This window comes from Thalassophryne amazonica, chromosome 4 (genome assembly GCF_902500255.1).
Source record: "Thalassophryne amazonica chromosome 4, fThaAma1.1, whole genome shotgun sequence".
Lineage (NCBI taxonomy): Eukaryota > Metazoa > Chordata > Actinopteri > Batrachoidiformes > Batrachoididae > Thalassophryne > Thalassophryne amazonica.
The window spans coordinates 134,550,891-134,564,509 of record NC_047106.1 but is presented as its reverse complement, the minus strand read 5'-3'; the positions used below and the strand labels follow the sequence as shown (position 1 = coordinate 134,564,509).

The following is a 13,619-nucleotide window of genomic DNA, read 5'->3' as shown; positions in this document are numbered from 1 at the left end:
TTACTAAATTCTGAAAGTTAGAAAAGGAAATGAGAAAAGCTATCTGGGACCTCAGAAAGCCCATCTGCAATTATTGCTTGATCTCCAAAATCAGTCTATGCAAATTATGTTCAGTATGAGTGTTGTCATTAGTGCCACTTCAAAATTTAAATTCATGATAAGTAATTTATCCTAAACTGTTGTTTTTTTTATCCTAATCTGTTGTTTTTTCAAACAAAAACAAATCTTGAGAAAAAAAAATACAGTATGCGATAGTTAATAATTCTTAAGAGCCTGTTCTTTCATATTTATGAATACATTTTACCACATTGCAGTTGTTTTTTTTTTTAATGAAAACTCAACCTATCATTCTTTCTGAGTTCTACATATGTGGTGATACCTTATTTACACCAGGATGTTAATAAAATCAATGCTGGCTATTCTCAGAATTAAGTACTTATATCCACAGTTTCAAATTGCATAAGTCAAATGGTGTCCACTTTATGGTCTTCTTAAAACATTAAAATTACTGTTCTGGATGCTCAGAATGCATCTGAGCTTATCTAGAAACCATTGGCTTCAGGGGCCTAAAGCGGCCTCCAGACCCCCGGCCTATGGGCTTCGGCCCTGCGGGCCTTGCACTTTGTCCCCCCAATTTTTAGTTCTAAATTGTGCCCTTGCATACAGCTATAGATTTAGGAGTGGAGTAACCATCAGCCACCTTCCTGTACATGGATGACATCATACTGTACTCCAAGAGAGAGCAAGACTGACTCACTGACTGACTGATTGATCGATCAATGTGTCTCACCACCAGGATCTACAGTCAGGATATCGGGATGTCATTCAGGGTGATATATAAAGTGTGTAAAAAAATATAGTTCATAAGTATTTTCTTTCTTTCTCGATTTTTTTGTGCATTACTCCGTCGCTAGGGGCGCTATATTTTCCTTGTGTGCCCTCTTGGGCACAGCGTGTCGTTTACTCGGACATCAATGCACCACTTCCTGTGACTCCGACGCGCCACAACATCTGAAATCACTGCTTATTTTATTTATGTATTTTTGTTTTTGCTTGTTTTCTAGCCTTTTTGTTCGTTTTTCTGACGACTTGTTGTGGTAACCTGGAACAGTAGGTTTGGTTCCTAAAGCTCGCGGCGGTGCTTCAGCCTCAGCTCTGCTTTATTTCGCTGTTTTCGTTCCAGCGGATCCTCGTGATGGTTTTGTTGAAAAACCTGCGTCCTCCTACCGAGGGAGTGCGGCACGAACAAGCCGAGACCGCGGCGGTGATGGACGGCCAGAAGCTGGGCTGTGGGACGCTGTACGTGGCCGAAACGTAAGTCCGCCCTCAGCTGCTAAAACACACACACACTCACACACACTCACTGCATTACTAATTCTGCCCACTTGTCTGCAAACTGCCCAAGTATGAGAGGGCAAATAAATGATTCCAGAGTTTAGGCGTTTGTGCTGTTAATTCTGCGCATGCGCAAAAATTGTCTGTTGAACCATAAACTACTGTTCAGTGCCATAAACACACAACTTTTTTTTTTCTTTTTTTTCTTGTTTGTCTTTTTTTATTATTATTTTTATATATATATATATATATATATATAACAAACATGGCTGTGTGTCATCAAAAGTTACACAGATGAGGGAACATTCAAGTGATACAGAATGAGAAATTCAAGCCATAAACACACAACGTTGACAGCGCGGTTCGGCGTCATGTCACTTCTGGCGAAGTGGCCAATCCGAAGGCGAGAATTCGTACAGACAGTTGCCCAGTTCCGGATCGCGTTTTTTAAAGTCCCGCTATAGAGGGTTTTCAATCACGTGACCGATTTGCTGCAGGACAGGTGCCGTCTCCATTCTGGATTAAAGGAGGCTGGCGCGTGATAGAAAAATGGAGAGAATGTACAGTTATTACGATGCTTTAAATCCTCGAGATAAAGATATTTATCGTGATAGATGTGTAGCAATTGGTTCAGTGGATCCGTATCTTATACCAGATAGTGAATTTAGTGGTGATGTAACTAACTGGCTGACAGTGTCACATTGCGATATTGTGAACTAGGAAGCTGCCGACCAGGTCAACCTCGCCGGCCTCCTGCAGAGCATCACAGCGGAGCTCTGAAAGTGGAGGTCGTCTTGAAGTCCTGAGCGATTTTCTGTCACCAGGCGCTGGAAGGGCAGCTTGCGGATCAGCAGCTCGGTGCTCGAGGACCGCAATGTAGATAAGCATCCGTATTGGAAGCGTTCTTTGTTATCCTCAGCGGTATTTTTATGTATTCTGCTGAATAAAGTTGTAATATACGTATACTAATATTATAATAAAAGTTAATTTCTGGTAGCGATGGATCTCTCTCAGCGCCACGGTGCCGTGAGGCTTCTTCACATCGACGTTGAAGCTTCTGCAATTGTTCGCCAAATGCATGTAGCGTATCACAGCGGCCACCGCGTCGTAATCCAGAATGGCCGTGGGACACAAAATGACGTGACCGATACGTCACATGAAAACCCGCTATACGCAGCCATAATGCAACTGAATGTCCTTTAATTGTGTATTGTTGTATTGGGTATTTGGATGTTATTTAGCTGAAAAAGTCTGGGTGGAGTAGCACTTCTACTTAGTCTGAAGCCGCATTATGTGTGGTGCAAACATTTGCCAGAAATGGATCACTTTTGCCGGTTCCGTATCACGACACTGTGTGTCACTTTGGGTTCATTCCTGGCATTTGGCTGGAGCCCTTCTAATGCAGAATGATACACACTGTGCCCAAGAATGTGTTTTAAACACAAAATGATAGAAATTATACTTATTAAATGAGAATTTACTTAGTTTCGAAAGATGCCGTTATACGTTTTTACGAGCAAAAAATGAAGTGTGGAGGTGAGATTTCTCCTGAATTAAAAAGTAAAAGCCCCCAAATTCATGCCCATTCATGATGTTGAGATGACCCCCAAAGTCCACATGACTCACAAGTACAGACACGAGGCTGCCGCTTCAGTGATCCGCAACTGCCAAATTTTTGCGTCAGAGATAAATGCGCGCAGCAATTAAACAGCAAGACATAACACACTGACATTTTCTACCCAAGTAAGTAAGTATTTTCCCACTCTAAAACCAAAAACACCAACTGGCTAACTCACCTTTGCTACGTTTTAGAGACCGTTACTTTAAAACTTGTAGGAATGACTGAGTGAGAAAAAGCGCGCACACCGCAGACACCGGGATGTTTTGATTCCTCTGCTGATCACAAGGATGGCTGGATCCGGTTGAGCTTGTGGTTGTTTGTAGACAAAACATCAGTCTTTCCATTGGTACCAAGTATTAGCTTATTCGTACTGATTACGAGAAATGGCGGCGCAAAAACTACAGCAGTGATCCGGAACTGGGCAAGTGACTGTACTTCCATTACTGGCCGCTCAGTGAAAACGTGCTCGGGCTGCGTTGATAGTCTACTGTTCACTAGTGTTGATAGTGTATTTAATGTCGTTCACCATTTGGCACCTGATTACCTTAAATCTAATTTTATTTCACATGTTTCATCTTATGAGACAAGGTCCAGCCATCTGTCTTTTAATGTCCCTAGAGTACAATCTTTTGTCGTATCATCTTTTACATGTACTGGGATCAAATTATGGAATAGTCTTCTTTTGTCTATTGGCTGTGGCTACGGGTACGTACCCGTATCTACAGAGACCGTTCTAAAGATACGGAGGGTGTCTTACCGACCAATCAGAATGCGCAAATATGTCCATACCCGTACCATATGCGGCTAAAGGTCCGGCAAGGCTTCAAAACTCATCCGTACATTGTCCGTATCTTCAGCGAACCCATGGAGCTGTATATGAGAACTAGAGAGCAGTCCCAATGCTGTGCACTAAACGAAAACGTCCCTTTATGGACAGCGACATGACATCTCCTAACCAGGCAAAATACTGATGAAGTACTCGGATGTTAATGCATTTTCAGTGGGGATTCGCGACTGAACACACTCAGAAAAATGCTTGCAAAAAACGTGTTAAAATGCCATTTTGACCTGGATATCGAGCCATTAAAATTAATTTACATTAAATTATGTCAGGAAAGTATTAAATTTACTCTGACACACACATTCCCAAATATTAGTGTTGAAAGTTACACGGATCTGCGCTGTTCAAGCTGCTGAGCTGAGGAGTCCTGCTGCAGCTGCTGCTGTGTTCAGTACAGCGCGGCTCCGTACCTTTAGCAGTCCCGCAAAAGATACGGATGTACGTACCCGTAGCCACTTCATTGTCTATTTGTGAAACTTCTTCTAGGCATGCGTTTAAACATCAAGTTAAGCAGTTCTTATTAACTGGGATTGTAAATTGTAGTCAAGCAGTCTTTATATTATTAACGTCCTCAAGAATACCCTTTTATCATTTTTATTTATTGTTATTTTGCTGTATTATTGTTTGGTTCGTGTATTTTCGTAACATATTTTGTAGAGTTTTTCTATTATTGGATTTTTTTTCCTTGAGGACCACAATGTAAATAATCATCTGTGTTGGAAGCTTTCTTGTGTTATCCTCTGCAGTATTTTTATGTATTCTTATGTAATTTTATTGCCGAATAAAATCAAATCAAAATTGACTTTATTGAGGAGTCTGACCCCTTTGAAAAGTGACCAGATTACATGTATTTGTATTGAGTTTGTGGTGCGTTCACTGACAAATCCAGCCCCTTGAGGTTAAATGCCTGGACAACTGACCTAGGTAATTCGAACGTGAATGATACCATCTTAATTATTTCATTAGTTTTCTTTTCAGATTAATCCACTTTGATTACTTCCTTATCTTCTTATTCTTCTTCTAGTAATGAAATTATATTCGTGCGTAGCTCTGTAGGTCACGTGATCATGAGGCTTCGTACTTGTTCATGTATTTACTATTGATACGTAGCTTCCTAAACTGCATTAACCATAACAAGGCTGTGCTACGTATGAATAGAAGAGTGAAGCACTTCAGCATCTCACCATGTCATTTAGGTCCTTCAGACTTTTTTTTTAATAAATAAAGCATTTACTAAAAAAAGTGGAACAAAAAAAAAGGTGGAGCACGAGCACCGACCTTTTAAACACACACATATATATATATATATATATATATATATATATATATATATATATATATACAGTGAGGAAAATAAGTATTTGAACACCCTGCGGTTTTGCACGTTCTCCCACTTAGAAATCATGGAAGGGTCTGAAATTTTCATCTTAGGTGCATGTCCACTGTGAGAGACATAATCTTAAAAAAAAAAAATCTGGATTTTTTTAAAAATAATTTATTTGTATGTTTATATATATATATATATATATATATATATATATATATATATATATATATATATATATTTGCCATTCAGCTTTGGAGGGGAGCTCTGCCTCTTCAGACCCCTCGCCTTTTTAAGTATTTTTTTTCTCCCTACAATATTGCCAAATTATCAGATGGGAATAGTCATATCACTATGATATATATGATATGACTGATTTCACACAAAGTGCAGCAACAGTGAAAATTAAACATTCTTAAGCAAACAGTAATAATGCCACACTCATTTTGCCCTCCAAAAGTATTGGAACACTTGGTATTTCATGCATATTATGTTTGAAAGATTAAAAAGAAAATAAGATTATAAAATCAAACCTTCACTGTGCCTTGTAATAGAATCACCGCAATGATCGCTCCAAGATGGCGGCCGCATTTCTTGTGCCTCAGCAACCAGTGCGGCGTCTACTCCTCTTTATAATGTCTATGTTCGTGTACCGTTGGTTTGTGGTTTTTTATGACAGTGTTGTCCGGTTTGTGACTTTTTCTCCACTGGGGCTGAATGTTTGTGCCTCTAGCTACCATAGAGCGAGCTGCGCTGCGCTCTGCTCATATAATACAGCTACATACCAATGGCCTATTCCACTTTTAAAAGAAATAAAATAAAATAAAAAAAATTCGAGCTCCACTGATAGTGATTTTGGGGATACTGATACGATACTGATATGGGGAGTAAAAAAATTAATGTTGCAGAATCTACAGATACATAGCAAAAATGGCAGTGACTCTGAACATCTCATCGTCAAACCCTCCTGACAAACAAATGTTTAAACTGTCACTTGGCAGCAAACAGCGCTGCACTAAGGATGCATATGCCAATATTGGTGCTATTATTTTTCCTTTTAATATCTGTCCTTTCCTGTATGGCATGAGGGTCATCATATTTTTGAATGCACTCTTCTACATGCACATGGAGGTTTGGGGCGTACATTGGCTTTTGATTAGACTTTCACTTGTATTCCAGGATCAGATGTGTTCAAAGAAATGTCCTTTTCTGAACATTTGTTGAACAGTACTTTTTTTCCTCATAAAAATTCCCTAAAACCAATTATGGCACATGAATTGCATTTATATCATGCTTTTCGATCTGAACCAGAAGCTCAAAACACTTTACATTGATGCTTCACATTCACCCCATTCATGTAAAGATGTTAGGGTGCTGCCATTCAAGGTGCTCAACTGTACAGCAGCTAGGGGATTAAGGACCTTGCCCAAAGCCGCTTAGTGATTTTCCTGCTTGACGGGTTTGAACTGAGGATCCTCTGGTCTCAAGCCCAGTGCTTAATCACTACAACATCAGTTCCACACATATTCTGTTGCAGTCATTGTTCACCTTGAGGTGGTGTTTTTTGTTTTGTTTTGTTTTTTTGTTTTTTTTGTTTTTTTTTTGCATCTGGTCATGTTGCACCATTTTGTCTCTGCTTCAATGATGGCTGGTCGTCACATGATACAGAAAACAAAAAAAAAACTACTTATTTTTCCCCATTTTCTGACTTTCACAGGTCCCTTAAACTCTTTATGTTGCAAAAATAAATAACTAAAAAAATACAGACTTTCTTTTGTGGTTCTGACAGCAGGAATTGCATCTCTGAACTTGTATAGTTCCACATCTTTGAGAGTTTTGTACATGAACATTTCTTACATATGCAGTAGGTCCAATAGCCTTATATGGTGGCATTAGGGTGTTATTTATACTAATTCAAACTGTCAGAAAAGCACGCTAATTTAGACTCTGGTGACATTCATTGTGTTGACACCAGTGATTTACACAGAAGGGAAGAGTGCAGAATACCCATCATCCATTTTCTGTGGTCACCAATTTGCCTAACCTGCATGTCTTTGAAGTGGGAAGAAGCCAGAGCACCTGGAGAGAACCCATGCTAACATTGGAGGTCATGCAAACTCCACACAGAAGGGACCAGGTCTGAAGCAAACCTGGGACCTTCTTGCTCTGAGTCAACAGTGCTGCTAACCATGGTATGAGACTGTTATTTAAAAAAAAGAGAGAAATTTGTGGACAATCCTTGCATACATGTTGAACTTGTACAGACATTCAGTTATCTTAGCATTGACGTTTGTGTCTCTGGGTCCTCGGCCTTTGAGATCAAAAGGCACCTGGGAAGAGCTTATGGAGTCATGAAGTTGCTCAAAATCTTTGCAGGAAAATGAATGTCCAAGAATGTAGGGTCCTGGTAGAATAGAATAGATGTTTGTCATTGCATTTCTGCAATGAAATTCTGGTGGCACTTTCCAAACAGCTATACACAAAAAACAGCACAACAGCAGCTTTAAAAAAACAACGAACAGCTTCACAGATGGCAAGAACTTCTTAAAATACAAAAACAAAACAAAAGGTGCTTAATAAATTTTAAGGTGCCTCTAATGCTCATTGAGGTAGGATAGTTTTAGATACGTAAAAAGAGTGAATGTCTGTGTTTGTGGTAGGGGGACGGGGTGGGGTGATAGAGGAAAAAGCTGTTCCTTAGCCTATTTGTTTGTGTCCTTTACAGTGTGGTACCTCTTCCCCGACGGCAGAGGAGCAAACAGAGAACATCCCAGGAGGTTGTTGTCCTTGCAGATGGCCCGTGCTTTCCTCTGCAAGCGCTCAACATACACAGAATCTAAGTCCGGGAGCTCAGCTCCTACAATCCTCTGTGCTTTCTTTAATGTAGTGGTGTTTCCTGTTTTACTATGTGGTTGTGAGACTTGGAAGCTATGTCACATGACTTTGTGTCAAATGAGTAGTTGCATGGGGTGCACCAGATGAGGAGTGTCTTCTACATTGTAAGGAAATGCCAGCTTTGACATTTTTGAACATTTGGTGCATTTCTCTGTGCATGATCCTGCATGTGCGTGCCTGAGTATTGAGGACCCCAGTGGTTGGAGGATGCCCCTGCTTCACCTGGCTGCAGCAGATAGATGGATACTTTCAAGGGATGGGGATAGACCAGTAGTCCGCCTGGATGCCTTTTTTTTTAATAAATAAAGCATTTACTAAAAAAAGTGGAACAAAAAAAAAGGTGGAGCACGAGCACCGACCTTTTAAACACACACATATATATATATATATATATATATATATATATATATATATATATATATATACAGTGAGGAAAATAAGTATTTGAACACCCTGCGGTTTTGCACGTTCTCCCACTTAGAAATCATGGAAGGGTCTGAAATTTTCATCTTAGGTGCATGTCCACTGTGAGAGACATAATCTTAAAAAAAAAAAAATCTGGATTTTTTTAAAAATAATTTATTTGTATGTTTATATATATATATATATATATATATATATATATATATATATATATATATATATATATATATATATATATATATATATATATATATATATATATATATATATATATATATTTGCCATTCAGCTTTGGAGGGGAGCTCTGCCTCTTCAGACCCCTCGCCTTTTTAAGTATTTTTTTTCTCCCTACAATATTGCCAAATTATCAGATGGGAATAGTCATATCACTATGATATATATGATATGACTGATTTCACACAAAGTGCAGCAACAGTGAAAATTAAACATTCTTAAGCAAACAGTAATAATGCCACACTCATTTTGCCCTCCAAAAGTATTGGAACACTTGGTATTTCATGCATATTATGTTTGAAAGATTAAAAAGAAAATAAGATTATAAAATCAAACCTTCACTGTGCCTTGTAATAGAATCACCGCAATGATCGCTCCAAGATGGCGGCCGCATTTCTTGTGCCTCAGCAACCAGTGCGGCGTCTACTCCTCTTTATAATGTCTATGTTCGTGTACCGTTGGTTTGTGGTTTTTTATGACAGTGTTGTCCGGTTTGTGACTTTTTCTCCACTGGGGCTGAATGTTTGTGCCTCTAGCTACCATAGAGCGAGCTGCGCTGCGCTCTGCTCATATAATACAGCTACATACCAATGGCCTATTCCACTTTTAAAAGAAATAAAATAAAATAAAAAAAATTCGAGCTCCACTGATAGTGATTTTGGGGATACTGATACGATACTGATATGGGGAGTAAAAAAATTAATGTTGCAGAATCTACAGATACATAGCAAAAATGGCAGTGACTCTGAACATCTCATCGTCAAACCCTCCTGACAAACAAATGTTTAAACTGTCACTTGGCAGCAAACAGCGCTGCACTAAGGATGCATATGCCAATATTGGTGCTATTATTTTTCCTTTTAATATCTGTCCTTTCCTGTATGGCATGAGGGTCATCATATTTTTGAATGCACTCTTCTACATGCACATGGAGGTTTGGGGCGTACATTGGCTTTTGATTAGACTTTCACTTGTATTCCAGGATCAGATGTGTTCAAAGAAATGTCCTTTTCTGAACATTTGTTGAACAGTACTTTTTTTCCTCATAAAAATTCCCTAAAACCAATTATGGCACATGAATTGCATTTATATCATGCTTTTCGATCTGAACCAGAAGCTCAAAACACTTTACATTGATGCTTCACATTCACCCCATTCATGTAAAGATGTTAGGGTGCTGCCATTCAAGGTGCTCAACTGTACAGCAGCTAGGGGATTAAGGACCTTGCCCAAAGCCGCTTAGTGATTTTCCTGCTTGACGGGTTTGAACTGAGGATCCTCTGGTCTCAAGCCCAGTGCTTAATCACTACAACATCAGTTCCACACATATTCTGTTGCAGTCATTGTTCACCTTGAGGTGGTGTTTTTTGTTTTGTTTTGTTTTTTTGTTTTTTTTGTTTTTTTTTTGCATCTGGTCATGTTGCACCATTTTGTCTCTGCTTCAATGATGGCTGGTCGTCACATGATACAGAAAACAAAAAAAAAACTACTTATTTTTCCCCATTTTCTGACTTTCACAGGTCCCTTAAACTCTTTATGTTGCAAAAATAAATAACTAAAAAAATACAGACTTTCTTTTGTGGTTCTGACAGCAGGAATTGCATCTCTGAACTTGTATAGTTCCACATCTTTGTGAGTTTTGTACATGAACATTTCTTACATATGCAGTAGGTCCAATAGCCTTATATGGTGGCATTAGGGTGTTATTTATACTAATTCAAACTGTCAGAAAAGCACGCTAATTTAGACTCTGGTGACATTCATTGTGTTGACACCAGTGATTTACACAGAAGGGAAGAGTGCAGAATACCCATCATCCATTTTCTGTGGTCACCAATTTGCCTAACCTGCATGTCTTTGAAGTGGGAAGAAGCCAGAGCACCTGGAGAGAACCCATGCTAACATTGGAGGTCATGCAAACTCCACACAGAAGGGACCAGGTCTGAAGCAAACCTGGGACCTTCTTGCTCTGAGTCAACAGTGCTGCTAACCATGGTATGAGACTGTTATTTAAAAAAAAGAGAGAAATTTGTGGACAATCCTTGCATACATGTTGAACTTGTACAGACATTCAGTTATCTTAGCATTGACGTTTGTGTCTCTGGGTCCTCGGCCTTTGAGATCAAAAGGCACCTGGGAAGAGCTTATGGAGTCATGAAGTTGCTCAAAATCTTTGCAGGAAAATGAATGTCCAAGAATGTAGGGTCCTGGTAGAATAGAATAGATGTTTGTCATTGCATTTCTGCAATGAAATTCTGGTGGCACTTTCCAAACAGCTATACACAAAAAACAGCACAACAGCAGCTTTAAAAAAACAACGAACAGCTTCACAGATGGCAAGAACTTCTTAAAATACAAAAACAAAACAAAAGGTGCTTAATAAATTTTAAGGTGCCTCTAATGCTCATTGAGGTAGGATAGTTTTAGATACGTAAAAAGAGTGAATGTCTGTGTTTGTGGTAGGGGGACGGGGTGGGGTGATAGAGGAAAAAGCTGTTCCTTAGCCTATTTGTTTGTGTCCTTTACAGTGTGGTACCTCTTCCCCGACGGCAGAGGAGCAAACAGAGAACATCCCAGGAGGTTGTTGTCCTTGCAGATGGCCCGTGCTTTCCTCTGCAAGCGCTCAACATACACAGAATCTAAGTCCGGGAGCTCAGCTCCTACAATCCTCTGTGCTTTCTTTAATGTAGTGGTGTTTCCTGTTTTACTATGTGGTTGTGAGACTTGGAAGCTATGTCACATGACTTTGTGTCAAATGAGTAGTTGCATGGGGTGCACCAGATGAGGAGTGTCTTCTACATTGTAAGGAAATGCCAGCTTTGACATTTTTGAACATTTGGTGCATTTCTCTGTGCATGATCCTGCATGTGCGTGCCTGAGTATTGAGGACCCCAGTGGTTGGAGGATGCCCCTGCTTCACCTGGCTGCAGCAGATAGATGGATACTTTCAAGGGATGGGGATAGACCAGTAGTCCGCCTGGATGGTTACTTGGTGGTGTGGATGCGTGGCCGGCACATGCTCACAGACTTCAATTATTTTGACGTGTAGTCTGGTGCATTACATGAATATCATCCTCAATAGTTCAGTGCAGACACTATTTTGCTCATGGAGTCGTACCATATAGGAGCAGTGTTTTGCTGCTCATCTTGATTAAAGTCCAAATTTGTCCTCCTGCAGTTATAACATTGTTAATGGGATCGTGTGTGTCTGTGTTTTAATTTTTAGGCGACTGTCATGGTTTGATGGCTCCGGAATGGGTTTCTTTCTGGAATATCCCTCGATTGGACTGCACGCCATCTCCAGAGACACCAGCACATACCCGCAAGAACACTTGTATGTCATGGTCAATGGCAAACTGAGTGGTGAGTAAACTCAGTGTCAGTGTATTGTAATGTCTTGTATCAAGAGAATACAATCCTTGTTCTTGTTCTTTAAGCTAAATGTAGCATGTGGACATCACATACTTTTTAGAGCCATTAAACTTTTAAAAGAAGAATTTTGCAGCATGTCTGTGTCCTGGTGCAATGTCTGCCAGAGGGAAGATGGCGAGAAAGACTGAAAAAGTTTGATAAGGAATCAAGGATCCATGGAATTGGTGCTGGCTTGAATTTAAAGTCGTCTTCATGAACTCATCCGAAAGATAACAAGATATAATAAACATTGTGTTGTTCAAACAGGATTTCAGACAAGATTATGCGACTTTTTTTTTTTTTTTTTTATTAATCTAGACTTTCTTTCATTGGGAAAAACGACATTGTGGCTTTGAATGGATCTACAGGAATTTACACAAGGATATAAGTGACTTTTTTTACTACAAGGTTTGTTATTGATTCCTTGGTCTTCCAATGAGTTGGAAGACCTAGGAAGTGCTACAAAGACTCCATGAAGGACTCTCTCAAGAAGTGTGGCATTGCTGCTTGTGCGCTTGAACTGCTAGCACAAAACCGCCCACTGGAAAGCCACCATTCAGAAGGGAATTTCCACCTTTGAGGAAAAGAGTGCGTACAAAATCCACCAGGCCCACCTTCAGAGAAAAGCTCTTGGCCCTGCTGACACCCCTTACAGATGTGCCACCTGCCCCAGGCCACGTGGATCGGCTGCTGGCTTCGCAGCCCATACCCTCACCATCCACCACCAGTAGTCTTCTTCGACTTGGATGTGACATCCATTATGTTATGATTTTCAAAATATTCTACAAGCTTTAGCTGTGGTTTTTGAAATGCTTTAGCAGCCTTTTCAGTCTTCATGAATTTTATGTAGTTTAATTGTTCTGAGTTAATGCATAGTTTGGTTTACAATTAAAAAGAAAATCGTTCCAGGTCCTACTTCCATGTCATATTCTATTATTTCAACATTTGCCTATAAGAGGGACAGAGGTACTGATGATGCCGTATTGACCTTCCTGGACATGATCTCAAAGCAGCTTTCACTTGCTAAAGCATACGCTCGGGTTTTGTTTGTAGACTTCAGTGCAGCTTTTGATTCTATGAAATTACATATTCTTCTGAAAAGGCTGGCTGATTTAAATGTTGAAAAGGGCCTGATGCTCTGGATCAGAGACTTTCTGTCTTGTCGCCCTCAAAGGGTTTGTGCTAACAACATTCTGTCAGGAGAGCTCATCATAAGCACTGGCTGCCCACAGGGTAGCGTTCTTTCACCTTTACTTTTCTCTCTTTTTACAAATGAATTTGCAGTTAATGACACAAATTTTAAACTGATTAAGCGGATGACATGGCCCTAGTCGGCCTGCTACAGAAATCTGACTCCTCTGGTGAAGCCTCCTATCTCGCTCACACTAAGGCTCTTGAAGCTTGGTGTCTCGACAGCCAGCTGGAAATCAATGTGTCTAAATCAAAGGAGCTTGTTTTTCATACAAAGCAAGAACTGACAGTACAGCCAGTTTCACTCGATGGCCAGCTTGTTGAAACGGTGGAAACTTCTAAAT

The 13,619-nt window shown here is 39.8% G+C and overlaps 1 protein-coding gene across 2 annotated transcripts in view; it reads left to right on the top strand.

The window, feature by feature from the left end:
- Positions 1–994: 994 nt before the first annotated feature.
- clns1a (chloride channel, nucleotide-sensitive, 1A) overlaps positions 995–13,619 on the top strand; it is a 49,977-nt gene continuing 37,352 nt past the window's right edge. The window contains exons 1-3 of one of the 2 annotated variants that reach the window (XM_034168625.1): positions 999–1,110; positions 1,184–1,314; positions 11,900–12,036. In XM_034168625.1, the coding sequence (XP_034024516.1) occupies positions 1,196–1,314; positions 11,900–12,036 (256 nt within the window). In that variant the 5' untranslated portion in view covers positions 999–1,110; positions 1,184–1,195. Of the gene's footprint in view, positions 1,315–11,899; positions 12,037–13,619 lie in introns of both variants that reach the window. The other variant, XM_034168624.1, reaches the window with a different exon arrangement.